The sequence below is a fragment of the Accipiter gentilis genome, chromosome 9, assembly GCF_929443795.1.
Source record: "Accipiter gentilis chromosome 9, bAccGen1.1, whole genome shotgun sequence".
In the NCBI taxonomy this organism is placed as follows: domain Eukaryota; kingdom Metazoa; phylum Chordata; class Aves; order Accipitriformes; family Accipitridae; genus Astur; species Astur gentilis.
The window spans coordinates 10,173,727-10,201,548 of record NC_064888.1 but is presented as its reverse complement, the minus strand read 5'-3'; the positions used below and the strand labels follow the sequence as shown (position 1 = coordinate 10,201,548).

At 38.2% G+C, this 27,822-nt stretch overlaps 1 protein-coding gene across 2 annotated transcripts in view; it reads left to right on the top strand.

Moving 5' to 3' along the window:
* Nucleotides 1-27,822, top strand: part of PHYHIPL (phytanoyl-CoA 2-hydroxylase interacting protein like) — a 58,256-nt gene that overhangs the window by 28,671 nt on the left and 1,763 nt on the right. For both annotated transcript variants that reach the window (XM_049810804.1, XM_049810803.1), the window contains exons 2-4: nucleotides 18,690-18,886; nucleotides 23,649-23,823; nucleotides 24,840-24,957. In XM_049810804.1, coding sequence (XP_049666761.1) covers nucleotides 18,722-18,886; nucleotides 23,649-23,823; nucleotides 24,840-24,957 — 458 coding nt within the window. In that variant the 5' untranslated portion in view covers nucleotides 18,690-18,721. The remainder of the gene's footprint in view (nucleotides 1-18,689; nucleotides 18,887-23,648; nucleotides 23,824-24,839; nucleotides 24,958-27,822) is intronic.

Sequence of the window (27,822 nt, the reverse complement as noted above, 5' to 3'; positions counted from 1 at the left end):
ATTATGGTTTTAGCTTTACATTCTTGCCAGAGACTAAGGTTTTCACATGTAATATTCCTTACTGTTAGGACACAGAAAAATATTAAATAGAGCCAAGCAAGTATTTTAAAGTCTTCATAAATGATCTTCAGAGTTGTGGAAGAGAAGAAAACTAATGATTAGCTTATGTCTTTCACTTCAGCTCACCATTGCAAGTATTTTATCCTGTCTTGTTTTATATCACAAAGCAATGATGGCACTAATAACTAGCGAGGCTTTGCTCGACACTGACTATTCAACATCCCTGTGTCAAGAAATGTAGTCATCCCTATTCTTCCTTTATATTCTTTAATTTTTAGAGTTATTTTCCTTCCTTCTTCCTCCCTCCTCATCTCCTTTTAGAGCTTTATGCCACTCAAATCTGTGTAATTGATTATTAACTATTTTGACTGGCAATGACCAAGTTATAAATTATTAGCTATTTAAATCTTGCCTGGTATTCTATTTGTGCCCCTATTGATTCAATTATTCTTCACTGGAACTTTTCTCAATTCTTTATAAAGCAACTGAAATGCTTGATGTGTAATTATGCCAGATTCACATACAGAAGCACTGTTCTCTCCCAGTGGTATATGCTGATATTGCTTGGTTGAAACTCAAATATATAATCTGAGTTTTGTAGTTAATTTCTACTCATTGTTATAATTAAGGCTTTTTAAACATTACCGTCTCCTATGTATGTCCCTTTTTCTTTGTGTTTGTTTCAGATTATAGTTCCCAGCAGCATTCTTTTATTTATTCTGTAACAGAATCCATTTTATCATTTTCTGCCTATGTTTCTAACCCATCTTGTGCTTGCAGCTCCTTCTATTTTAATGTTGTCTGCAATACAGAAATGTGATCTCTCTTTCCAGATCATTCATAAAGATGCTTATTTAGCCTGGAACTAGCCATAGGCTCTATGGTAGCCCAGTAGACACCTGAACATTTTGGCTGTTTTGCCAACCTCATCTCTGCCAGCCAATGTTCAGCCCTGCAGATCAATTGTTCTTAGTAAGTACAATGGCAGGAGGAGTCATTTAGGGAAGAGAAATTCTGCTCCCTCCAGCATCTGAGAAGCAGGAATGCCAAGCCAACCCCTCACTTTAAAATTTCATCCGTCTTCTGCAAGTCTGAAAGACAAAACCTGTTTTTCTTAAGAGTTAAGCCATTAATATCCTCTTCATCTGTTTCATCTTTCATCTTAAACTACATGTAGCAGTTTTCTTCTCATCCTACTTATCTGATGGCCCTACCACCTCTGGTAAACTCTGTTCTGAGCTTGCTTCTCCAAATTCACTATTTACCCTGCAGTTATGCCTGTATAATATAGATCAGAGTCTGCCCTACAGGCCACTTCAGCTTTTACAGCAGCTTTCCAGTGAAGTCCCTGGTCCCAGAGCTACAGCTTCTAGAACAAGCAGAATATCGCTTTTGTCATGTAAGGTGTGGGGGGGAGAGATTATATCACATTCTTATTTAGAGTTCTGTAGTATTTTGTCATTCATTTTTGAATGGGTTCCAGTCAGGCATTGATGTGTTCAGTTGTCTCCAAAGGCTTGCTGAAGCTTATCTTCCTGACCTTGAGTTTTCCTTCTAGGACTTCTCTGCCTCATTAATTTTCCTTTTTTTCCCTCCAAAATCTAGAAGGATCTCCTCCTTTACCCATTCCTTGTAATTTCCTCCACCTTTTATTGTTCATGGCCTCTATATAGCAGGTTTGAAGGCCCCAGCTTTTCTGAATAAGGTACTTTTCAAGTTCCCTTGTTCTGCTGAAGTAGTGCCAGCATCTTTAATCACAATTGAGGAGGTAATCTTTAAAAGTCCTTACAGCCTGGGTTTGTTTTTCTTAGTGCACTTGGTACAGTAGGTACCTCTGCCGTGCTGCCAGTATACATGGCCTTTTGTGCTTTATGTGACCTGGAACGCTATACTTAATTCTGGCTGAACACAGCCCAGAATCATCCACTATGTTTTCTTTTCTCTTTTGATAGAAGTTTCAAGCATTTTACTTGCAGACTACTTTCTTCAAAAAGTTATAAACATGTCTGCAAAAATAGTACTAGCATTGCTGGTACATGTATAAAGTATGTCACTGCTGTAGGAAAGTATGAACAAATACAATGTTTATGATGTTGGAACTAAGGAAAGCTCTGCTCCAGGATCACTTCCTGTGTTTCCACACTAGGTTTTGTTACACAGTGGAGCATCCTTTATTTGACCTTGAAAATGTTTCCTTCAGCACTGAAGGTTTGGTTAGAATTTGTTGTAGTATTTGTAGCTGGATCAATTTTCACAGTGGTGTTTGTAGTTGAATCATTAATCAATTTTATTTTATTGTTTTCACAGAGTGTTCTTGTTTTATTTATGCTTGAATGAACAAGCTGTTTTGCATGGATGTTTTCAAAAACAATGATTAGCTATACTGTTTTTATAACCTAACAACAGTTTCTCTGAGCCTTGACAGTTCTAGCTGCTGACAAAAAGGGGAAACCTTAAAGCTAGTTTGGTGTTAGTCTTTCGTTCGTGCAGAATGACAGAAAGTATTATCAGAGTTGCACTCTTAAGTTCCAAGTATGGAGTGGCATCTGGAGTTTATTTCTCCAATACTGTTAAGTCAGACACAGCTGGCAGCTCTAGGAGAAGCATAGTTTGAGGAATTCCTGTGTCAAGCTTTGTATATCAATGCACTCGTGTTAGGAGAATTCTGCAGTTTGCAGTTGTCAGAAGCATCCCATAAATTTATTCCCTGAGTTGTTCCATTGGCTTCAGTAAGACTCTGTAAAAACAGATTTGCATTCGTAACATGGCATGATTAAGATCTTGCAACTACTGTATTATTTTCCTAACTTTCGTTGTGTGTATTCTATCTTATTTCATACAGATAGGCAACTGATTTGGAATTTCTCTCTTTAAGTTGCAGTTTGTCTGGATTTCATCTATCTTTAGTTTGGGGCTAGAAATAACATTTAAAAAAGATTATTTGGGGTTTTTTTGCAGGTCGCTTCTAGGTGTACTCATAGTTGAAGACATATGGACTTCAAAATCAGCAGGATAAAAAAGATATTAAAAGGCTCTTTCAGTCTTGGCCAGCCATAAGTACTATCGTAGAAGTATCAGTGGAGTGATTCATGCTGTGTCGTTTGTCCTTTTAATCCAACTTATGTAAAGGGAAATTATACATGAGTTTATATTAACTAAGGGATAAAATTAAGAACAGAGTGTGCAGCAGATTGTATTTTAGAGCTACTAAGGTGCATCTGATGACATAAAGTAAATATTATGCACTTAGACTTTTATGATGGAATTTATGCTGGTAATTCAATATAAATGCTCAGTAGTAAACATGTGGCTTTCAGAGCACTAATGTTTCTGATGAATTTCTAGCCTTTACACTTTCAATGTAATTTCAAGGCATATCTCTAATCACAGAAGTTGAAAGTCCCCAAGCCTATCTGCTCGCTGAATCCATTACATCACAGAGAAGTTCTGTCCCTCTTGTGTGGAACATATTGGAATTTTAGCCAGTGTTACCTGTGCTCTGATGACACAGCTACCACCTTACCTTTCATGAAAGGACAAATTTGAGCAGTAAGACTTCTCACACAATTAATTGCAATTGTCTCACCTCTGCCCACGTGTAGAGGTTACTTTCTCTTCCCCCCCTAGATAGAGGCACCTGAAACTCCAGGTACCTTTCTTTGTTTCCTCTGTCTGTGAACTGCTTTGTACCATGCTTTGGAACCTTGACCCACTGAATATGTTGCTTCTGTACTTCACTTTGTCACTGTTTAGATAGCATGGAGTTCTTAAATCGTATTTGGTTTACAGGGACCTGAGTATAGCAGCCCTTCTAGAGTAGGAGAGTTCAATTTCAAGTTCGGTGACACATCAGGTAGCCAGGTGCCCCAGCTTGACCTGTGTATTAGGAACATGTCCAGTGGTAGTCTGTGCTTTCTCGTAACTGTACAAGTGCAGAGAAGACAGAATCAGGTCCTGTATGTGAAAAATAAGATACTGATTCTCCTCCTTCTATTTTTGTATATTCTGTAATGCTTAGCTGGTTTCTGGGTTGCTTCCTTGGGCAAACCATCAGCAAAGCACCTAGGCTGTCTGGTGAAGCTGTCAACCCTAATGCAAGTGTGCAGTGCTTGAGATGGAAGCCATACAGTGAAACTAAATTCTTCAGTATATCTTAGTATGCTTGTTATATTTAGCTCGTATAGTAGGGAGTATGGGTTGGAAAGCATTACTTGAGATGCTTTTAAATGCTCTAAAACCAAAAGATGAAAAATCTAAATATGAATTCTTTTTAAGTAACATACCCAAGGGGACTTGGTTGACTTAGTGAATTTGTAGTAGGTTGTGCAGCTATTCCTCTAGGTAATAATCAATTTTGTCTTATCATGATCATGATTGATCACTTGTTAACAATCCCATGACTGTTTGATAGCCTGAATGATAAGGCTCCAGAAGACTTTGTAATGCAAACTATTAAAGTATCCAACTGAGCTGTGCTTTTAAAAAAAAATAATTCTGAAACTACTGAGGACCATGGCATGCCAATGGATTTGAATCTGATAGTTCAGAATTGTTATAGGTTTTTTTTAACTTAATTACGTCAAAACTTCAGTTTGAGTTTTCTCTTTATTAGGCAATCTTCTTTAGAGAATCTACATGAGAGATCTGTTACAAATGCCATCAGGACAGGAAAATGATGAGCTAGAGTCAAGACTTTTAATAAACCCACAGAGTCTATATGCTATACCGTGTCTGAGTGAGGGGCGAATTCTAATGTGGCAAAAACTCTGCTTAAAGATTTCTTTTGACTACAGTATTCGTAGCTGTGTCATCTGTATATTCTAGTATCTGTGCAAAGCTTGAACTCATTGTAGCCTTCCCCTTGATAGGGCATATTTAACAGGGTCCTCTCTCACTTCTGCATGCTTATCTACCTTAATGAAACTGGCAGCAACCTAAGTTACCTATGAGCTCTCTACTCTTGTCAAAGGTTCAAAAGTTAGTAACAGTCAACGAGGGGCAGACCCACATCCAAAGACCTTGACTATGTTTGGTTGCCCTCGGAAACCAGCTAAAAATGAAACAAACCAGAACAACTCCAGGTCCTGCCAAAAAAGGCTCTCAAACCCCCTATATCCTTTATTCGTCAGGGCCTTAGAGAAAGTCTGAAACCTGCATAAAAATTAAATTTTAAAAAATAGTACAAGTTACAGAGTAGAATTTCCTGAACTATTATGAATATATGATACCTTTCAAATCACAGTTAGAAAGCACAAACTAGTGTAAACCAGAGCCAAATCCTATTCCTTACAAGAGATCTGTGTGAAAAGCTCGCAGCAATTACCAGTGCGCTGAAGTAAAGAAATGCTCATTCATGCTGCAGACTGCCAGGGTATCCAGTGAGTTACAAAAGCCCACTCATGCTGAGCACCCTACTTTCTCAAGAAAACGCTCAGTACAGTTGTGTTCCCCAGCCTTGCTTTCTCTCCCTTGCCCTTCAAGTGATGAGTTTTGCCTTTCTCCCTGGGCTTCCCTTTACTTAAAAGAAAAGTAGGTCTTAAATGAAAATCCTTGTGCGATCAAGGCAGTTGCAATTTTCAGACAAGCTGGCAGGTCGAGTTAAAGCTCATGTGAATACAAGGCTGCCTTTACTTGCTAGATTTGAACTCACATGACTTAACTTGAAGTAGAGAACACATTTTTGGTTTTGACTGAGACACAGCTGCAATAAATGGCACAAGTTGTTGCCAGCCACGTAAGAATGAGGTAAACAAGTATGAGCGTGAGGTTCATAGTAATAAACTAAAATGAAAGCGTTTATTTGTCTCTCTCTTTTGTTTAGTGACATGTGAAAGCACAAATCTTGAAAGGCCACTCAATTCTCTAATATACAGTTAATATTAAAAGCAGTAGAAGGTAAGGCCAGTGCTTTGCCCTCAGTTACACTGTGTTAGGTGAAGAGCATTGGAGCAATTAGGCCAGTGACCCAGAACAGCGTAACTTGGACTGGAATCTGGCCCCAAGCAATTTGTCCAGGGTCGTACAGTCAGAGCCTTCATCTATGAGTCTGGTTTTTTTACGGTGTTTGTCTTGGAGATGTAGGCAGTTCCACAGTCTCATAGGCAGCTGTACTTGTTTATTCATCAGAAGAGAAAAACCTCATGCCATAAGAAGCTCCAGATCCCTTCCTGCTCCCAAATCTGTCCCTTTAGTGAGCAACAGGGTGGGAGTCTACTGAAAAATGTCACTCCCTGTTTTCCAGCAAAACAGTACCGAGATAGCATCCTTCTGAAAATACACCACAAAATGGGTCTGAGTGCAGTCTGAATTATGGTCAGAATTTCATAAGGATGCATAGATACCTGACAATGCAGGCTTCTCCAGCTAAATGAATAAAGTGCACTTGATAAATTGGTCTGCTTTTATAGTCGTGTTTCTGATGCAGTTATTTGCTTTCAAAATCTGGAATTCTGTATAACTGAAGGTATGCATTATACAGAAATTCCAGTATATGTAAGTGGCTGTAAAGTTCATTTCAATTTTAAAATGACATTTAAATTAAGCTAGAGGATGGTTTAGAGTCTTTTACATCCCTTATTACCTTCTTTCCCTTTCAGCAGCTGAGAAATGCTCATTTTAATTAAAATTTGTTTTTAAAATGCATCTTGTAGTCAACACATGCTGAGAAGAGCCACTTACCACCCATGTACTGTAAGCTTGCTGTGCTGAACAAAATGGGATCATTACTTTAATTAGTAGTAAATATTGTGGTGGCTTAGTGTTTGCGGTCTACTATAATGTCCTGTTTGATTTCAAGAAGGTAGAATTGCACTAGCCTAGCTCTGATGGTCAGAGGCACGAAAACCGATGGCGTGCCAGTAGGAGTTGTAGTGCAGCTGTAGCTGTTTCTGCCACACTGCAATTCTCATTCCATAGAAGGTTGCAGAAAAGCTTGTTTAGCTTCAACATGATGAGATACAGTAAAAAATAAAACCACTTCTTCAGTATAAGCAGTCTAAGAGAACTTTAGTGGGAACAGTGTATTGGTATAAATCTTTCTGCATTTATGAGTCACTCGGCAGACAGGATGAGGAGCAAGATGCTGATGTTTGGCGGCGTCATTTGCACTCAGTCTCAGCTTATCTGGACAAATCAGTTTACTTGTTTTTTGATATCCATGGGTCATAAAAGGAGATCCTACCACTTCTCAGCTCTCTACCACAAAGATTTGGTCAGTCCTTAGAGCATGGTAGCATCAGTAGATCTGCGTATCTCAGATAAGGGGAAAAGTAGGCATGATGGCATGTCAATTTAATCTCCTGGGCTAGGTGGTTTTTTAGTGTCTTACAGTTTCCCCGGTCCTTAGTGAAGAAATGTGTACCTAAATGATTATTTACAACCTTCCAGTTGCATATCTTAATCTGATAATTAAGTTTCTCCTTTTTCATAATTTCCCCACATATTTTTTAACACAGTAAAAATTAAATTTTGTGTGCACATGTGTATGTTTAGCTTAGCATTTTAGTGAGTTAACACTCCTCAACTTACGTGCAATGAAGATGCAAAAAGGAAAGAGGAAAAGTTGGGTAACAGTGGCCCAGCCTTGTGGAACACCAGATACTTAATAGAAGCATAAAGGCATCCAATTTTCATAAAAATTTTCTTCCAAAAAATATCCATAAGGAGCAAGGGAAACTCTATTGCATCTGTTTCCATTCTAGTACTCAGTCTGTCAGAAAGGCTAGGTTTTTGGCTTCTATTGACATTCTGAAAATGTGGTTTAGTTTTGAATGAGTAAAGTATAAATACTAAATACTTTCAAGACATCAGGATACCCAATAGGAATTTAATCTTAGTGAAAGAATAAGGTCAGCCTTGCCATATCAGCCATTGATCAGATTTTTCAGTCAGGTTTTGTCTTATGCTTTGGGTTTGTGAAACTTATTTGTGCCTCTGTAATTCACTTGCAGCCATAGATATGAATTGTTAGATATTTGCAGTCAAGTTTTAAGAAGCTCTCTAGTAACTCAGCTTAAATCGTGTTGATTTCAGTAAGACTCTTCTAAATCATTTAGGGACTTCTGAAGAAGTTACCAAATGTTACTTAAATTTTTGCTTCAGGTAGGGATGGGTTAAAAATTAAAGGAAGAATTGGCACTGAATTGGAACAATTGGCTGATAACAACAGAGGACAACTCAGTGATATATCTGAATTTCCTTATGGTAATAACAAAAGAGGAAACAATTATTTTGAGAAGTTAGTTTAATGATGCAATTGAATGCATTATTTATTTTTAATGAAAATTAATTAAATTGTGGTCCTTAAATAATTTAGCTATAATTGCAGTTAGCAAGATATACATTCATCCACTTTCAAGCTTAAATGCTCCTGAGATTTTTGATCCTATCAGTGTTTTCAGAAAAAATATTGTGGGGATAAGTGAAAAACTCTGAAGTATTTGACACAGAAATTCAGAGAAATTATTCTTGAAAAGTTTATCCCTTTTAAAGTATCAGTCCAAAGGATTTTTCTGAGTCAGTGAGATGTAGATTTCTTTGCTATGGGAGTTCAGAAATTGGCTGCAGTGTAGTACTTACTTTTTTCCCCATGTTCTTTTTCTTGTTTCTCTTTGGCGGGAATCTTGCAAATTATCAGATGTTGCTGTTGTATGACGAGAATCGTGAGAATTGACGAATGTAATTTAGGAAATAATTACAAAGGGTAACTTCAGCTATCTCTCAACTTCTGTGACTTCTCTTTCTAGTCTCTGAAAAGAATTAGGCTCCTCCAGGGCAAAGTTAAATGTGAGAGCTAACTGTAGGTATTCAGATTATCCAGTTTAGGAAACTGCCTTTTTCACTGAATGGAAAGTGAACCTGAGGAGACTTACCACCCAAGGGTGATATTGGTCTTTGTTAGTGTTTTCTTCTTTCATAGCATAGTAAGAGTTTTAGTGGTTTCCACAGTAGTACATCATATCAGCATTGCACATGAACATTGCTGCAAGTCATATGTATAAAATCTTTTGGACAGTAGCCTTTGCTTTTGAATTAGAGGATACATCTTTTGTATAAAATCTATTCCAGGTGTAATTCCACAGACATCTGTGGTCTTATCGCAGGAATGAATGTTGTTCCTGCTTTTTCCGTGTTACTGTATCTGCTGCCATTTTTAAGAAGCAAAGAAATGTTTGGGTTTTATTATCTTTACCTTTGACGGAGTATATATGGCCCTACAAATCCACTCTTGAGACTTTTGTATCTAAGTCAAAATTTATATTCCACAGAAATGTTATAATGGGACTATCTGATTTCTGCTTACTGATTATAGTAACCTTCTCTGTACAGATATGCTTAATTTCCTACTGAACCTTATGTTGCATTCAGTGTCCGTTGAGCGAATGCTTGAGCTGTAAACCAAAGCCCTATAGTTCTGATGGCATAATTGTATTCCAAAATCTATCAGTGTAACTCTTTATTTGCTACTACTAGCTGTCAGGTTTGCCACATTTGCATTGTGTATTCCCATTGGTGTTAGTGGAAAACATACTTAAATGTTTGAGGAAACTAAGCCCCTGAAGTCCCATCTGCACAAGATCTCAAAATACATATGATGATAGTCAAGTGCTTTTGCTAAGGGCAAATGAGCATCTCAGTTGAGTTAGTATTCCAGCAAATGATGAAACTCTAAGGCTGTGCTGAATGCTTTTCTTTCATTATGCGCTGTCCTTCAGGTGCCGTACTACACCTCCTGTCAGGTAGCAACTGAGTCTCTGAGCCGCCTTTGTGAAACGAGAGGCTGCTTGCAGAAAAAGGTTTCAGTCCTGTAGTTGACAGCAGGCAGTGAGAAACGAGGCTTGGGAGAGAGCGGGGCACTGCTCAGTTAGAACTAAGAGCCTGCACATTTGTTGCTGTCAGTGGCAGGATTGAGATATTGGGCTGCTCCTGATTTGAATCATGGGACCACTTGTAGAGTACATTTGTTCTCCATGTGAGATGGAGGAAGAATTGAGTCCTTTGTAAGAAGCTGAGAGAAATTCTTCAATACAGAAACTAGACAATCTGGAGATTTCTCGGTGCTTTAGGTAGACACAGTTTTGGGGTACCTTCTCTGCTGAAGAAGGCAGCTGTACTAAAAGCACAATTGTGCTTGCAGAGTCTAGTTGTGTTCTCTTTGTTTTGCAGTGTAGAATATTCCTGCTGAAGTCAATGGTGTAGTTTAGTAGGAAACAGCTAAATTAAGCCTTGAGTTAAAACCAAGTAACAAGAGAATCTGAATGTATTTGAACATTTCAAAAACACTCAGTAAATATAGATATACATGTTATGGTTATAAATAAGTAATGCTTTATTTTCAAAACTATTTTTAAAAATTTTGGACAGAATGCACATTATCTTACTAGAAAATGCACAACAGTAGTATCAGACATGGGGAGGAAATGAGGAGAAGATTTAGAGGGGTTTATCCCTCTAACAGGATTTATAGAGCCAGGCGTCCTCTCTTTATCTAATGTAGGAATTGGTTTTATGAGGATACTTATTTAGAAAATAATCTTAAATATGCTTATATAAATATAAAAATCTGTATCCGGAGTTAGTTTACCAGGATTTGGGGGGAAAGGAGAGAGAGACATTTAAGAACCTGAGTTTATTCCCTCATTTTTTGTACATGAAAAGACGCACGAATAAAGCATAAATGTTACCTACGTGGTTATGGATAGCAAGCTGAACTCTGAAATAGAATAGCTATCCTGGAGAAGTGCCACTTGCGTGGCCTAACAAATAACAGCCTTGATAATTTTATAGATGTTGTTATATTTGTAGTTCCTCTGTGTGATTTCATTGTCTCCCTTGAACAAGGTGTTGCAGTGAACACTGAAATTCTTGATATTCAAGTTAATTATTTGCTTGGTAGGGACATACGGTCCTGGTCATGTAAAACAATTTTATATAGCTAGCAGTTGGACAGGGACCCATTCGTTCCAGAGCTCAGGAGAAAAATATGATATTGTATTTTTACTTAGTTGAATTTAAAGTATGCAGCTAATACATAATTTCCTGGCACTTTCCTGTCATTTTTGATGGTTATACAGAAAGAAGAATTCTCCCTCCTAATGAATTTTTGAGGAAATAAAATACCTCCACAGTAAGTTGGAGAATTCAGAATGAATTCTAGCACTCAAATATTGTCAGTCTATATCAGTTTTCTAGAACTACAAACTTAATATTTTACCTTTATAGAGCTGATATATAACCAATCAGCTGAATTATCAAGACAAGGAAAGGTAAAAAATTTTCTCTTTCAGAAGGTATAAAGAAAGATGTCTCTGTTCATTTTACTGTTTCTAAATGAGTTGTTTTCAGTTGTTAGTATCACTATATTGTAAGAGGATTTCTTACATCATGGTACCTAGGTGCTCTTTATGAACTTGATCCCCTCTCATCAAACATTTCTACTTCAAAAGGTCATAGCTAATGTCTCTCATTGTATTGAAAATGTTAACTTGAGAAAAACACTTTCTGTTTTCCCCAATGGATGTATTTTAAGATCTGAAGAAGGTGACATTTTAAAAATATGTGCTTTGCATTATAAGATTTTGTTTGGCTTTTGGTGTGTTTATCACATGTGCTATTGGTAACTGTGTATAATGTAAACCTGATCTTTCAGGGTCTCAGAAATCGCTTTACCTTATAGTTTATTCCTCTATGCCTCTCATCCTCATCTACATGTCTTTTGATTTTCAGGTATCTTCCCAGAATGTGTTAAGGATCCAGCGTTAGCATTTAATTTTGTGCTGTGTGGGTGCAGTCTCACCTTGCTTATTTTCTGGCTCACAAACCTTAGTCACATTTTCCTGATCAAATTCCTAAGTTTTCATGGAGCTGACACTTCACAGAAGTAATTGCAGGAGTTACTATCTTGTGTGTCTTTCTAAAGACAGTACAGTGCAGCACTTAGTGCACTATCTTCTAGATGACAGCAGCCCAGATAAACCCCAAACTATGTGAACCAGATGAGTGAAATGACATCAGTGCAGGAGAATATTGTGGTGACAATAGAAGTGGCATGATGACCGTTCCACTGGCTTTCCTCCCAGTTGCTGATTGTGGGATATCACCAGGGCTTCGTTATGCTTTTGGCATTCCCAGTTAGTTCAGTAGCTTCTGGGTGTCTTACCTGCCATAAAAAATTGCAGCAACCTAGAGGCTGCTATGAGTTGCTTTAGCACAGACAGCCATGTTTTGAATGAATCGAACAAGTACCACTGAATCTAGGCTTTCTTTTTTGTAGCAAACGTTCAACCCTGGGCCACAGGTCAGTGTTAGAGGTAGAGGTTCTGTAGGAGCTTGACATGTTACATAGGGTTAGTCTTCTTTATTGTCTGTATAGTCCCCCTAAAATATGTGGTTTATATCACCTAGTTTTCCATCATCTTTTCTTTTTTTCCCCATCACAAAGCCATTTTTCATCATATAAATGTCAAAAGATCTCATTTTTTGAGTGTGTCTTCAACTGTTTTCTTCTTTGTTACTGCTAGAGGTAAATTCAGAGAACAACCAATCTTCAGATAGAATTTGAGTAGGACCTGTTATTTACTTTGGTTTTGTCTACCAAGTTTTAACTGAACCTTAAATGAGTGCCTTGACTTTAAGAAGTAGTGATATTTCTGTATTTTCAGTTAAATTCTTTGGAAATTATTAGATTCCATGACTTTTGACACTATGTTTATTTGAAATCTCTAAATATATGCATGTCTTCTGGAAAATTAAACTGAGGTTTTGAACAGGTTTTTTTTGCAAATCATTGTGAAATCACAGTTTAAGAAACTGCTGTCCTCAAGTACTTAGCTGTCACCTCCTCAGCTAAGAATGTGGTAGCTAGACTAGTGAGCTCTTAGGATGTTTCAGTGTAACTTACAGCTGGAAAAAGCAGGGTTGTAACTGGAAATAGCCATCACTAACAAGCATTCCACTGTTTGAATTGTGTTGTGGTGTTTTTAAATCTAGACCATATTAAATGCAAAGAGTTTCATCCTCAAATAAAGAAACTTCTTAATAGCAACAATTTCAGATGTAAGGACAAGCATGAGATTTACAAAGTACAAACTGAGAGCCCAAAATGCCTTAATGTTTTTTATGAATCGTGCGGGAACGTGTTTTCAAAGATCCATGGCAGTGGTGTTGGCAGCTTAGGAGAGGCATAGTAGTGATTTTTAAACATCTGCTCCAAAAGCATCAGAATTCCATGTTTCCCACAACATGGCTCTGAAGACACTGAGGATTTATCCCTGAGTACAAAGAAACTTAGAACCAGATGATTTGTCTTTGTCCGTACAACTGGAGGTTTTCCAGTGTGATGCCAAAAGAGGCAAATCTATTTATACGTGTTGAGGGGGGTTCATAATGGGTTTAAATGAAAATGTAAGTTACACTTCATTAAGCTGATGTAATTTGCATCTTGAGGGACAGAAGGACAAAGCCTTAGCAGGAAACACAGTCAACAAGAGTAATGCAAGGAAAAGCCATTTTATCGCTTTCTTCTCTTTTCTGGTTGTTCTCCTGGCGTGTTTTGGCTCTGTGATATAAAGTGCATTTACATCACTTCAGGGATGTGTAAATTTCCACCACTACTCAGGACAGCTCTGAATTTGTTTGAGTGATGGTTCAAACAGACCCGACCACTCCCACCCCCACCCCTGCCTTCATTCCAAATTCTGTTTAGATACTTACATTTCTTCCACATATAAAATGAATAAATAATTTTTGTCCAGAGATTGGACAAATACCTGAATTGGTTGAATCTAAACCCCATGAAGGGGAAATAGCAATATGAAAAGCTTTATATTACTTTGATGGTTATTCCCCCTAGTATCCAAGTCTAAATTGCAGATAAATAGTAGTATTTTACAGCTATATTTTATCATCCATGATTATTTAAGGGATACTTTCACGGCTCCAGCAGACAATAGGATTTCACCCAGCCCTGCCTTCTTTTAATTTCTCCAGATTTAATGGACACGATTGCAGTTGAATGAATATTTCACGAGTTTACTTCACACTGAGTACAAGTAATCACACTCATTAAGGCTGTAATATTTGTAGTTTTTTCCCTGTTGATGGATGGCTATTATGTCATTGTATTCAGTCATTTGCAGGTTCTGTTATCTTTGAATTTGTTTCTTGACTGCTGGATAATTTTTCATGCTTGCATAGTGCAACAAGCTACATAGTTAATGCTGTGAAAGGTGGCATATTAGTGTTATGGATGGAGTTATGGGAAGAAGGGTGTGATTTGGTTGCTGAATACAAATTGCATGAGTTCTGAATACTTAGGAGTTCTACTGCAGTGTGTCTGGTATACAACCGTTGAGTGTGAACCTGTCTTTTTAGTATTTCCAAATGATGAATAACATTCAAACTATGGGAAATACAGTTGTATGTTTAGGGATTCTATATCTTTATTAAATTTATATCATACTGCTTCAGTTAATTTTTTTCCATTATTAATGCTTAATGTATTTGCCAAGATAATATTAGAGTCAAAACTTCTATAAGCAAGGTTACAGGAACCCAGAAATGTATTATTTTATTGGTCTAGTTTCATAAAACTCACTTCTGTGAGCTGTAAGTATGCTTAGAAGGTGGATTACAAATAAGCCCTTTCAGGATTTCTTTTGTGGTTAACATAAACAGTTTGTCTGTGAAATGAAAAATCAGTAGGCATGTACTCGCTTGCCCTGCTGTGAATTTCTGCATTTTTAGAAATAAGGGGGGGGGGGGAAGATCAAGTATTCTAAAATTATAAAAAAATCAGTTTTTGTGAATGCTCAGTAATTACCAGTCAGAGGTGGTGTTAAGGTTCTTTTCCACCATCCTTCCACTGCCGCAGATGTAATGGTTCAGCTTGTTTTGAGTGACAAGGCAAATTAAAAAAAAACCCCACCCTTTTCCAAATCTTTTCGGTGTGGACTTAACCAATTTCCAAGTCTTATCATTTGTCTCCAATAGTGACAGATGAAAGCCATGAATGTTCAATGGGAATTTTCTGCCTTTTTTTCCCATTCAGAGATAATTTATGTAAGTAGAAGATATAATGAGGATACTAAATTAAGTGTGTCTGTGTGTATATAAATAAAATTGGTTTGTTACCCATTTGCCAGCATTTTGACTCAGCTGCAGCAGTGAGTATCATAACTGCTTTAAAATTGATTAGACAATTTAACTTGAAATTTAACTCTGGATGTGGCAGAGAGAGATAAGCCTGTGAATAGGAGCATAAAACATTAATCTTGCAGTTCTCCAGCTGATCTCAGTAAAGCTGGCGTATTCTTCGGTAAAGCTGTATTCTTTGGCTTTGAAGAAATTTAAAGTCTTATGCTTCCAGTGTGACCTATGCACACATGAGTGGTCTTTGATTTATTATATGGGTCAAGAATCACTGGGCCCTTTTGCTTGTTCTAAAAGTGAACTTTTTTTTTTGTTAAAACAGAGGTGTTTCTGCAGCACATAGGGATGACATGCCTAGTGTTTTTTTTGCAAGGGAGACCAGGTTTGTTTGACTACTAGCTCTTCTATAAGTTCTGCCCAAAAGACACCCGAAAGCAGTGTTTCTATCCAGTCCTGCAGTGGCTTCCAGCATTGAAGCAACAAGAAGGTTCAAAATGAAGTAGCCATTTTAATTGGAAGCTGATCTATGTTAATTTGATATGAAGCTGTTCAGAGCAACAGTTCCCACGCTACTTTCATTTTCAATTTTTGTCTGTATTGTGATGCTTCGTCAAAGAAAGATCAGTTTAGCCTCAGTGAAGTGGCAAAGCGATTAACGTGAAAGCAGCCCATTCGAAGGCCTTCTCCACCTATTTTCACATCCGTAACAGCAGTAACGTCCTTTCAGCTGGAGTTTTGGAGTGCTTTAGGGCAGCTATATGCTGTCTTTGAGTAAGTTCAGCTGCTTTTACCAATAATTGCTGAATCATCTCTCCTCCTCATTAATACTGTGTATCATTATCAGGTTCCTATTACTGCCTGTCAACTCAATGGATTTTGACTTTCAGGACTACACAAATATGTATCAAAATATAAGTATGGCTTACAAATATGACAGATACTTCATATTCTAAATATAAGGGAAAATGGAGTATTGCTTACTGGTGATAATTGTGAGGTACTTTACTTTCATATTATGTTTATATTCTGTTTGTATTTCAAAATCTGTAAATTTTTTTTTCTACTTTCAAAGAGCTTTAAAGATTTCAGAAAAGTGTTTATTTGGGATTTTGTTCCATCACAAAAAAAGGATAGCTTAGCACTTAGTAATGCAAGTGGTTTCTTCTTCTCAGACTTAGATTAAAATGTTGCTAAAAATTACCTGGAGATTTTCTGCTAGACATTTACTTAAACTGTTTATTCACTTCTTAAGCAAAGAAATTAAAAGGATCAGGAGCACAGACAACTAAAGATGTATGCCAGACATTAATTCCAAGAATTGTACAGGAAACAATAGCCATTTACAGAAGCACTTTTGCTCTTTGACTGTCATTGGTGTGCTCCAAAATCTTTTTTCATCTCTGTTACTTTTTGTCGATGGTCATTACTGCTTTGCATGTGTCTCCTGAAGCTTAATGTACCTTGGCTATTTGTAACATGGCTAATGCCTGTAGGTATGGAGTACAGAAGCTGACTTTCGAGGCAAAGAAGTTGCACATTAATGTATTGTGGATATATATGGCTTGGATTTCCTGAGTGCATGTCTGTTCAGGTCTTTACTCAGTTATTCAGTGTGCTGGGATCTGAGTCCGTCCAGCTCTCCAGGAGGTCTGAGAACCTCAGCAGTATCACTCCATCTTCTGCTTAAACATAAAGCCTTGCTCCTGGAAGAGCTATCATATATAGCCTTTTCGGTGTACCTGGTAGAGCTTTCAGTCATTTTTCAGATACAAAATGCTTACAAAAGCAAGCAATGCATTTTCTCCCTGCTGGCTTTCTGAAATCTCATGTTGGGAAAAGCACTTACCACGTATTTCATATGAACAGAAAGCTTTCAGTAATGACTGGTATTTCTGAGTCTACTGCAGCCAGTGCAGGTGTTGAAAGTGTCATTGTGGATGGCACAAATAGGGTAGGATTTTGAGCAAGACCATGCACCACCTGACTTTGATATTAGTTGAAAAGGAAAAAAAAAAAAAAAAAAGCAGCAATAGGATGTTTGAAGAATAGACAACCTGTTAGGTGTAAATGCATAAAATGGAACAAAAATAGAAAAGTGTTATTACTGGTTCTTGAAATCATCAGTAAAATTACCTTATTCAGAATACTAGCTGGAAATCTATGGAATTCACAGACTCTGTGATTGCATTTCACATATCCATGAGGAGAATTTTGAACAATCAGGCCAACCTTAATATTTCTGCATTGAGGTGTTGGTATAATTCTTTGACAGTGTCTGTTGAGAGATTGAAATGTCCCTACTGTTTTCCAAGTCAAATTTTTATTATTATTACTGACTAGACTCACCTTCTGTGCCCAGTTTTTTATCACTTATGATGGAAGTACAAATACTTTTCCTATAATTAGATGGGACTAAAAATAATTCTGACAATGTGTTGCCTCACATCTCTGCATAGGCCTTCTACCTTCCTCATCTGGACAGAATTTGGGAGCTTTACTCACTTTCTTACATAGATGTTAGCCTTGTTTTTCTCCTTTGTTTCTTTCTATGTTTGATTTTTATTTTTTTTTATGCTCTGTTTCTTTACTCCTTCTCTTACATCATCTTCTCTATTTTTTCCTTTTTACCACTCATTTTTCTCATCTTTCTGTTTTTTTTTTATTCTTTGTTCACTTTTCACTTGTATCTTATATAGTGCAAGATCACCTAATGTTTCTGAGTTTTAGTGTTCACAAAATACTCTACTACAAGCTTGCCTTGGGAACTAAGGGAAGACCTAATTTTAGAACCTGTGGTGCCTCTTGAGGTCAATGGTCATTTGTTTATCTAGAGAAATTAGAAAAAACATCCCAAGGAAACTGCAGGGTCTGAACTGGGCAATTAGAATAGAGAGAATAAGGACCACAGAATGAAATTGGTGTGTATATTGCTTTTACTGTAGCTCAACAAAGTGATCACTGTTAATTGTTTCATTGTGAAGAAGATATGTGTATACATATGTTTATATACATACACCATCTGTAAACATTGAAGGATTTGTTTTACTTTGTGTTTGAAAAATAGGTTTAGGATTAATATGATTTCTATTTGTATTTATTTCACAGACCGGTATGGATAGGGCCATTATGATAACTGTGTGTTAACTGTGGACGTTGCTGGCATCTTAACTAAATATTGTAGCACCAGATAGCTTCAGACATTTCTTACTCTCAAACTCTCAACTGCACACAATTGTGGTACTAGCCAGTCTATGCAGTCTGCTTACATGTTATTAGTGCTTATTCATGTGAGGAATTTAATCCCTTTCCAGTATTTCCCATCACTGACATTGAGTCTTGCCTAGTTGTACCTCGAAGTTGCTTCTGAGTACCACCTGTCAGACTTCATGAAAGGCTGTTCAGAGATGTGATTGTATTGGAGCACAGAAAACAGGTATCTAATAGGTCTTTAACTGAACGAATCATGCGTATTTTTTATGCAGGGAATAAATCACAAGATAGTGGGATTGCAGAGATGGAGGAACTTCCAGTTCCACATAACATCAAAATAAGTAACATCACATGCGATTCCTTCAAGATTTCTTGGGACATGGATTCTAAATCCAAGGACCGCATTACTCATTACTTCATCGATCTCAACAAGAAAGAAAACAAGAATTCCAACAAATTTAAACACAAGGTAATTTTCATTTAAAAATCAAGATGGAAATACTTGATTTTGAATAGATGAATCTCAGTGTTTTATTAACCGTTCAAAGCCAGACCATGGGAAACAGGTATTGGACATCCAGCAAAGGTGGGTTTTTATTAATCTGATTGACTTTTTTTTTATACTCAGAATATCTTCTCCATCTCTAGCCTATGCTTGTGTACACACAAATACATTTGTTTCATAGAGAACTGAACACTACCTCTTCTATTTCATTTGAAAACAGTTTTGGAACCTGTACAATGTATTGCAAGACAGACATTTTTATTCCTGACTAGTTCTTAATCATTATTTAAACAATTTATGTATTCTATGCCTGTCCTTGTTCAGTGACAGGCTCATGAGAGCAACATGTCATTTCAACAGAAGAGTCACAAATTCTAATGCACTTCTAGGAAGGCTTCCAGCAATTTTAGTTTGCAGCATTCAGCACTGTGACCTGAATATTCATCTGGCTTCTTTCCTCAAGCCACTGATGCAGGGATATATTGAATGCATTGCAGAATCTGTACTTATCAAATCCAGCAAAATTTGCTTTGACCTCAGAATAGTTGAAATACTGAGGTATCTAGAGAAATGTGGAATGAGATAGAAGATTAAACGATACAATCATCTGCAAATTTAAAAACAATGTTGGCAATATCTCTAAAAGATAAGGTTTGCCAAGGCACAAATAACCATCCAGACAAATATGAAAGCTCTAATTCTATCAACACCTAAATTACTATTGGTTTATAAACCAGTGGGATAACCAGAAAATAATTCCACCAAAAATAGCAGGTGTATAATTTTCATGTTTCCTTACTTGAGTTTTGGGTTTTTTTAATGGAATGGTTGGAGGTAACATACACATTAAGTAAGTGTAATGAAAAATCACTTACTACTGCTTGAAATCGAGAATTTTGCATGTTTGGCCAAGACGTTGCAGTTGCTAGGAATCAGCTTGTGAAGTATTACCAAATTTAATGTTACAGTAGGCATTTATTATGACCCATTTTTAATTACAATAGCAAATAAAGTAGGCTATGTTTTGGTTTTCTTACTGTTATTACTGTTGGACTAACAGCCTTTGGATTTGAATTCCCATCTTATATTGCAGGAGTAAATATACCTTCTAATATAAATGCTTACTAGGATGGATTCTTTTTTATTTCTTTCATTTTATTAATCTACATGTTTTTTCATTCATGTGCAAACTGGTGTAAAGTTGTAAAATTCATTTTTGTAAAAGGTAGAGCCACCCTAGCAGATCAAACACTATATACACTTCAAAATCTATATCACAATGATGAGGCTAGTGTTAAAATGGAGAAAAGAAAAAAAAAAAAAGGATCTTGGTAGTGTAATAAAGATAAGCCATTAGATTTATTTTGTTTTTCTCAGCAATTCCCTAGCTTTTTACTGTGATGAAGTGTGTAGTCGAAGGAGAGAGGTAATTGGTTTTGTAAAAACAGGAGACTAAAGTCTATCAATTAAAATAATGAATAAGTTGGATGTCTTATCACAATTAACTTAAAATTTCTTGGTACTAATTGTGTTAGTGACTTGGTAAAGCTTTTGTTTGGTTGGTTGGGTTTTTTTCCCTGGCCAGAATGATGGAAATCCAGACAGCAGACAGGGTGGGCAAGAGAACTGCGCATACTGAATACTCTAACAACTGTCTGTGCCAGAGCACATTGGTGTTTGCTTTCATGCATCTTTAGTACTAAGTAATTTTTAACACACTTTCTAGAATTAGTTTTTGTTGAGAAATTAAAAATTTGCCCTAACCCTAGTATGGTTAAAGACATACTGTAACGTTAGTTATATGAGTTTCACAGCTGAAGCTCAGCAGTAGATCTGATGGGTAGGGAGCTGATAACCTGGCAGCTGCAGCACCAGGGACTGAATCATCCCAGAATCCAGAGGGGACTGAATCAGCCCCCACCCATCCAATGCCTTCATAACAAAGCTGTTGTATAAAGGTGAAGGATATCACTGCCCTTTCACCTAGCAGAGCTTTTTAGAAAGAAAAAAGTGAGCACTACTACTTAGTTATAAAAAAGAGCATTGGGACTTACTCTCAGGAGTGATCCATTCCACAGTCAGGCTGTGGAAGGAGACAGGCATCTTCAGGGGAAAAAAAATCATCCTTACTGAGCTTACAGGTAGGGTGCATCACTGTCTGCAAGTGCCTGTCTCTCTCACAGGTGTTAAACCCAGATGATGAGCTTAAAGTATTTTCTAACTTGTAGAGAGTTAATGTTAAGTCTCAGTTTGCTCACACAGCTGTGAGCAAGTCACTCGGGATATAGACTTAACCTGAGAGATGCTGTACCTCAGGAAAGGGGGCTGTTTGTTTCCTTGTGTACCCAGGAGAGCATACGTGAATGATTCATCCTTTCAATAGTTTTTCTGTTGGCAAATATATAAAGTATATTCAGCATATTTAGGGTGCATATAGGTTTATTATTTATGACTACTGTCATCATATCTGTGAAGGAGGAGGTTTGTATTGGTACTAGTATGTAAAGACTAGAATTCTAGGAAGACTTTGTCTTTTTCTCAGTGCAATTTGCATACCTCCCCTCTTTTTTAAGATACAGAAGTATGATTATTCCCATGTAATAGGAAATGAGGCTCAGATATTTAGCAAAACTAGGACTAGAACCTGGGTGTGCTGAGTTCCCACAATGTGTCCTAGGAACAGACCTGGCAAATGGGAAGGGTAAGATGAAATGAGAAAAAGCTGAAAATTGAAAGCTGCTTCTTTGGCAACGAAAAGGGACTGCAAAACAGGCATCTTTTCCCAAAAAGGAGAGAGGTAGGGTGACTCGTATACCTTGCTGCTTAGTTATTCAGTGCCTCCAGGTTGTTCTTGGAAATTATTGCCGTCTAGGTACCTTTAGAGTTGTCTGGTGGGTGGTGGTGGAGCAGCCATCTGCCACTCCAGAATTCCGGCTGTCCTTGAGCTGGCATGTAACCTCTTTTGCACTTCTTTGGGGGCTCAGCCAGAGCTGAGCAGAAAAGAGATGAAAGGAAGAAATGGAGAATCCCCAGAGAAATTTCAATGTGAACATTTGAACATTTTCTCCTGAGGTCAGTATAATGACCTTAAAAAAAAGAAAAAAAAGAAAAAAGAAGTATTGGCTTAGAAAAAGAACAACAGATTAGAGTTATGAAAAGCATCATATCTGCCCCTCCTCACCAGCTGTGCAAGAAATAAAACCCTCTATTTAATGCGGTTTAGGTAGTCTGCCCCTCTTTTGGTACAGTTTTAAGAGTTGCCTGATACACAGCTGGAAGGCAAGGCTTTGACGCATGGGGGCAATGAGGCTTTTAATGTTACATGAAAACTGACAAAATTAATGGGGGCAAAAACCACCACCGGGTTGTGGGCACAGAGACCTGACCCAGGTGGAGGCAGTTGTTACCATAGCCAAAGAAAAGATGAGAGGAAGACTAATGATTGTAACTGTAGCAGCTGCTGACTGCATTAGCAGTAGGAAACTCAGTCCAGTGGGATGCCTTTGCAGTATAGTTCCAGGGTGGTATCTTTAAATGTCTTTTGGGGTTTCTTTTATTTTTCCTTGTAATTTTTCTCGTATCTTTTATATATTATTTATGTCAGAGTGCACAACTGAATCCTTTAGAGACAATGTTTCCTCCCAACTGTTATTTGATTCAAATGAGAATTAGCAAAAAAGAAATCATGACAACAAAATCTTACCCTTGATTATCAGTCAATCATGTTTCAGTTCTTGTAATATCACAAGCTGCTAATTTTACAGTTTCTTAATACAGAAAAAATAAAAAAATACAGCGAAAAAAACCTCAACCTTTTAGGTCTTGCTTATAGATCATGAACAGAAAATATCTCTTTTCTATTTCTTTTTTCCTTAAGGGACTACTGTGCTAGTATTTATAGAATCATTCAACTCCACTGTGAGTCCTTTCACCCACAGTTCTAGCATAAACTGTCCAGTTCTTCAATTTTTTTCTTCCCCTTGGTGGTCTACGCTGCAGTCTTTGGTACTGTAGAAATTAGGTATTTCCACAACAAGCAGCTATTCCTCTTTGTTGCACTATGGTGCGATACACTGGAATTGCAAAACAGAGTATCTGAAATGGTGGCGAGGTGGGAAGTAAGCGGTGCAACGACAGGCACAAACTATCTAGCTGTATGTTTGGCTTGTTCTGGCCCTTCCTGTACATAAGGGTATTTTGATACATGTAAACCACACAAAGTTACTTTGCAACACATTTAATTTTCTCCGTCCAAGTTTGGTTTGGAAGATATCAACAGCACTATAGGTGGAGTCATTGATGGCAGGAGGAATTTTGTTTGGTTACACTGACTGAAAGAACACAATGGCAGTGAGAGCTCAAGAAGCTCTTAAATTAAGATATCCTTGTGCTCAGTAGTGTGTCTTTCTCTGTTTGCATACTTAAGCACAAATGGCCCTAGTCTGAATTATATATTTGGGCTATATGCAATAGTATCAGTCTGTAGTCACTTGGAACTAACAGTAACTTATACATGGAAGTTATCGCCCTAGTTCTTAGAGCAGACCTTAGACCATTGTCCTGGGCTGCTCTGTTAACTTTGTTCTACCGATGAACTGTGAGAAGTAACTAAGGTTTACACAGAAGAGCTAGGGGTTGGGGATTACATTGCAAAAACAATGGGGTGGTAGATTGGTTTGGTTGCACTGCTGACTTGTGTGTTGTTTTGTCTTTTTGTTTCCATCAGGATGTACCCACTAAATTGGTGGCCAAAGCTGTTCCTTTGCCAATGACAGTCCGCGGGCACTGGTTCTTGAGCCCAAGAACAGAATACACAGTAGCAGTGCAGACAGCATCGAAGCAAGTTGATGGCGATTATGTTGTTTCTGAGTGGAGTGAAATCATTGAGTTTTGCACAGCAGGTAATATTGCTGAGGAAACATGCACCACAGGTTGTATGCATGCAATTAATGCTGGCTTTACTCCCTGAGCGGGTTAGCCATCTACCAGTGCCAGCTAGGCTGGTACAGTTATAACAGCCACACCTGGAAACTGGAATTCTAACTTTAGGCTTTGTACGTGCTTGGGTTTGGCACATTGAGAGGCAGCTGGACTGCCCCTTTGTTCCACAATAGTTTCTGCCCCAAAGTGCTGTGCCTGGCACCACTGCACCTCCCAGGCTAGGAAAGAAGGCTGCTGAACCAAAGTGGAGCAGGGCCACTTGTGTGCCTGTTGCTGGCTACTAGCACCTGTGGAGAAAAAAACCAGAGTGGCAACTCCCTAACCGACAGCTTGCTTAAGACATTCTGCTGCTCTCCCTTCTCTGCATGCTGCAAAGCCTGAGTACCACCAACACCCTGTCTCAAGGATCAGTTTTAGCCTGCCATTAATTTATAAGTCTCTTCCTTTGGATGATCATCACCTAGTGCCAATGTGCTTCCCTGTGTGAAAGCTGAGTGCTGAAGCGACCCTTCTACAAATCCCCTGTTGGTTGAGATGCCATTTAGGCTGCGTCCTAAGCAAGCTTTTTTAGTTTTGTTTAGAATTGTTATTGGCTCACAACTGGGTACATTCTCGCCAACAGTTTATCGAATTACATAAGCCAGAGAGGGCAGTTCTCAGCTCCTCTGCATTCCCAAACACAAGGAAACCAGCTCTAACACAGGAAATCCTGAACCAAAAGTTGCTGTAGGCTTGCAGAGTATTTGTGGGGAAAGGAGTGGGGAGAATCAAACGTGTGTGTGTGTTCCTGCCATTTCTCTGTTGGCACTGTTGGAAACTGGTGCTGGGCTCTATAGTTTCTGTATAGCTGCTGCATAGTGTGAGGTATGTTACCCAGGGTCTGTTCCCAATTTTAAGGTTGCACATCTGTGTAGCTTTTGGAGAGTTTTGTGGTTTTTCCTGCCCCCCATACTAGCAGATTGTCTTTTTTTTCCAGATTATTCAAAAGTTCACCTAACACAGCTATTGGAAAAAGCTGAAGTGATTGCAGGCCGTATGCTTAAACTGTCTGTTTTTTATCGGAATCAGCACAAAGAATACTTTGATTATATCAGGTAAGAAAGTAAACATACGCAAAACTGTTTGGCAAATTAAGGGAGTAATGAAAATAAGTAAATGGAGGCAGCTGAGCTAAAGCTACAGCAGAATGTCTGTATGCTTCATTGCCAGTTCAGAAGAAGGGAAAAAATAAAATATAACCCATTTCTTCCACCTTGCTTAACTCAGCACTTACATTAGGCAATAGAAGTTTGTGTTTTGAAGCAGAAACTGAATTACTTACAGGGTCTCCAGCCTGTTTAAAGTGCCTGTTATCATAACAGAATGTTCAGTAGCCAAATACTTCTATTGTACTAAGAAACTCAGAGATGTCTAGTAGCAGGAGTGCACAACTGTGTGCATAGGCATTTGCCTGCATATGAGTTCCATCTCAAATATTTGCTCTCCACATACAACCACATATGCCCAAATGTAGTAATTGGGGCTCTGCAGTCCAAATGTTAATTTTCAGGTAGTGCGGGGAGTGAGAGGGGATGATGTTTAGACAATTTTACAACACTGCTTCAGTTGGAATGAATAGATGGGATAGCTGGAGGTAGGTCCTTTATTCCTGTTGGAGACCCAGTGCACGCACAACCAGAAGCATCATGACAATAGAAAAGATGACTTCTCAATACAAGGAGTCAAAGCTCATGTACTGGCTCAGCAGGAGCAGCTGCCACGCAGAGGTAACCTTCCACCGTTAGAACAAGGATGAGAGGTAAGCAGTGTGTCGACATCTTGTTTCAGCACGGTGTCAGAAGGATGGCAGCATGGGCTATGGTTCTTTAATTTGCATTGAGAGATGGGGCTGCTGCTGTGCCACATAATTCCAGTTTTATGTTGGTGTCACACTAGTACCTGTCTAGAACTGAAAGTTTTTTAAAACTGGTGAAGAAAAAAAATACTTGAGGGAATCCAGCTCCACAGAGCAGACTCTACCATCCTTGGAAACATTTCCACTTTGTAGTCCTGAGTATCTGCTCGATTCCAGGAGTGTCTTGTACATTCCAGAGCATAGGGTTTGCTCTTTCCCTTCTGTGTATTGGAGGAATTATTTTATTGCACATAGTGACAAAGCTGCAAAACTGAATGGAGGTAGAGAATGAATTGCAGTTGTTGAGGCTCTCTGAAGACCTCGTAAATCTCTGCTGCCATCCTGGACTAGATCCCACAGAAGGGAAATGCCTGTGGTGGTTCTGATTCTCATATAGCTTTCTTTTCAGCTATGTAATCATAGTGCACCTTTGTGTTCATAGACCTTTGAAAATTGCCACTGAGGTGCATTTATAGCTGTAGTTTAGGCCTTGTCCTGCCAAATGTGATTCTAATTGATTTTACTGTACCTTTTCCCGTTCCTCATGTTACGTTCTTTCTTGCTTTGATACAAATAGAGACAAGTTTGTTTTCCTTTCTGTTAGTGAGTTAGAGAGAGAGAGAAAAAGCTGTGTTTTACCAAGTCAGTAGGAAGATAGAATATCTGTAACCGTCTGATGATGGGCACCTTTTCTGATCAGAAATGTACTAATATGGTCACAAGGGCTAGTCCTTCCACTATGCACCCTTCTGAATGGTACCTTAAAAACCCTAACCACATGCTTCCTTTGAGGAAAAATTCCTTGTTATACCACGCCTGCCAATGGCCTCTGTGGTGTCATTACTAGTAAACAAGCTTGGAAAAGCTTATAGAGTAGCTCTAGTAGCACTAGCAAACAAGCAACTGTCACGGTGCTAAAGCAGCAACTGCAAAATACAGGGTTTAAAGTGTGAGCTTGTGAGTAGTGTTCATGTCACTCTGCTGCTCATCTCGGCTGGGAGCACTATAAAGCAGCTCGGATCCCCGGGAAGAGTGACCTATAATTAACCTAATTGGCCACTGGATGTCAGTATCTTGCCACAGAAATGGAACTGCAAGGAGCCTGGCTTTCCAGGTTGCAGAGATGGTAGTTATTCAGGCTTTTTCCTCCCTTAGTAATCGCTTCAGTCATAAAATACCAATTCTACACAGCCCCCCCGCCTCGCCCTCGCCATCGATGTCTTATGAAATAGGGCTTGAGACAATAACTATGTAGTATTTGAACGGCCCAGAAAACTTTTGAAATTTATCTTAGATATGCTGCTGAGGAGATTTGAAATAATGAAAAAATCACAGTTAGAGACATTACTGAGTTGATTTAGAGCTGTTTTGTATGTATACCGTTGAATTTGTTTGCTTTGACTGCTACCTTTCGCTTTAACCAAGTAAAACCTTCTCCCACACAGCACCTTTTTACCAAGTGAAAAGCAGAGGGAGAACAGTCTTTCTCAGCTAGCTTCCCCTCTCCTCAAAAAAAAAAAAAAAAAAAAGAGGAAAGAAGGAAAAAAAGAAGAAAGAGTAAAAGTATAAAGGCATTTTTCAAGGGTGCCTAGTAAATCTGGTGTTTTTCAGGACTGACTTACAAATGGAAATGTTTCCCATTCTGGTATCACATGGTTGCAGGTGCACAGAGAGCCAAAGCTGTCGCGGTGGCACTTCCAGAGACGTGTAGGGCACAAGTTCTGGGGCACATCCTGCTATACATAAAATCTCAGGTGCTAAGGAGGATTAGATGGGATGTTTTGGACTGTTCTCCTAAATTTAGCAGCCTAATGCTGCTGAGTGCTATTTATTGGGATTTAGGGTTTTTAAAATTCACTTGCTACATTGAACTTTTCTTTTCAGTGGAACCAAATTGAGCTCAGCTTGCAAAAAAAAAGAGCGTTAGTCTTGTACATTTTTTTTCCCCTTGGGACTAGTGACTGCAGAAGCTGTATACCAACCAAAGTGGAAACTAACCAAATTGCCTAATACTCTGTGCCCAGCTCTGCTCTGATTGAAGTCAGCAGTAGACAAATTAAATCTG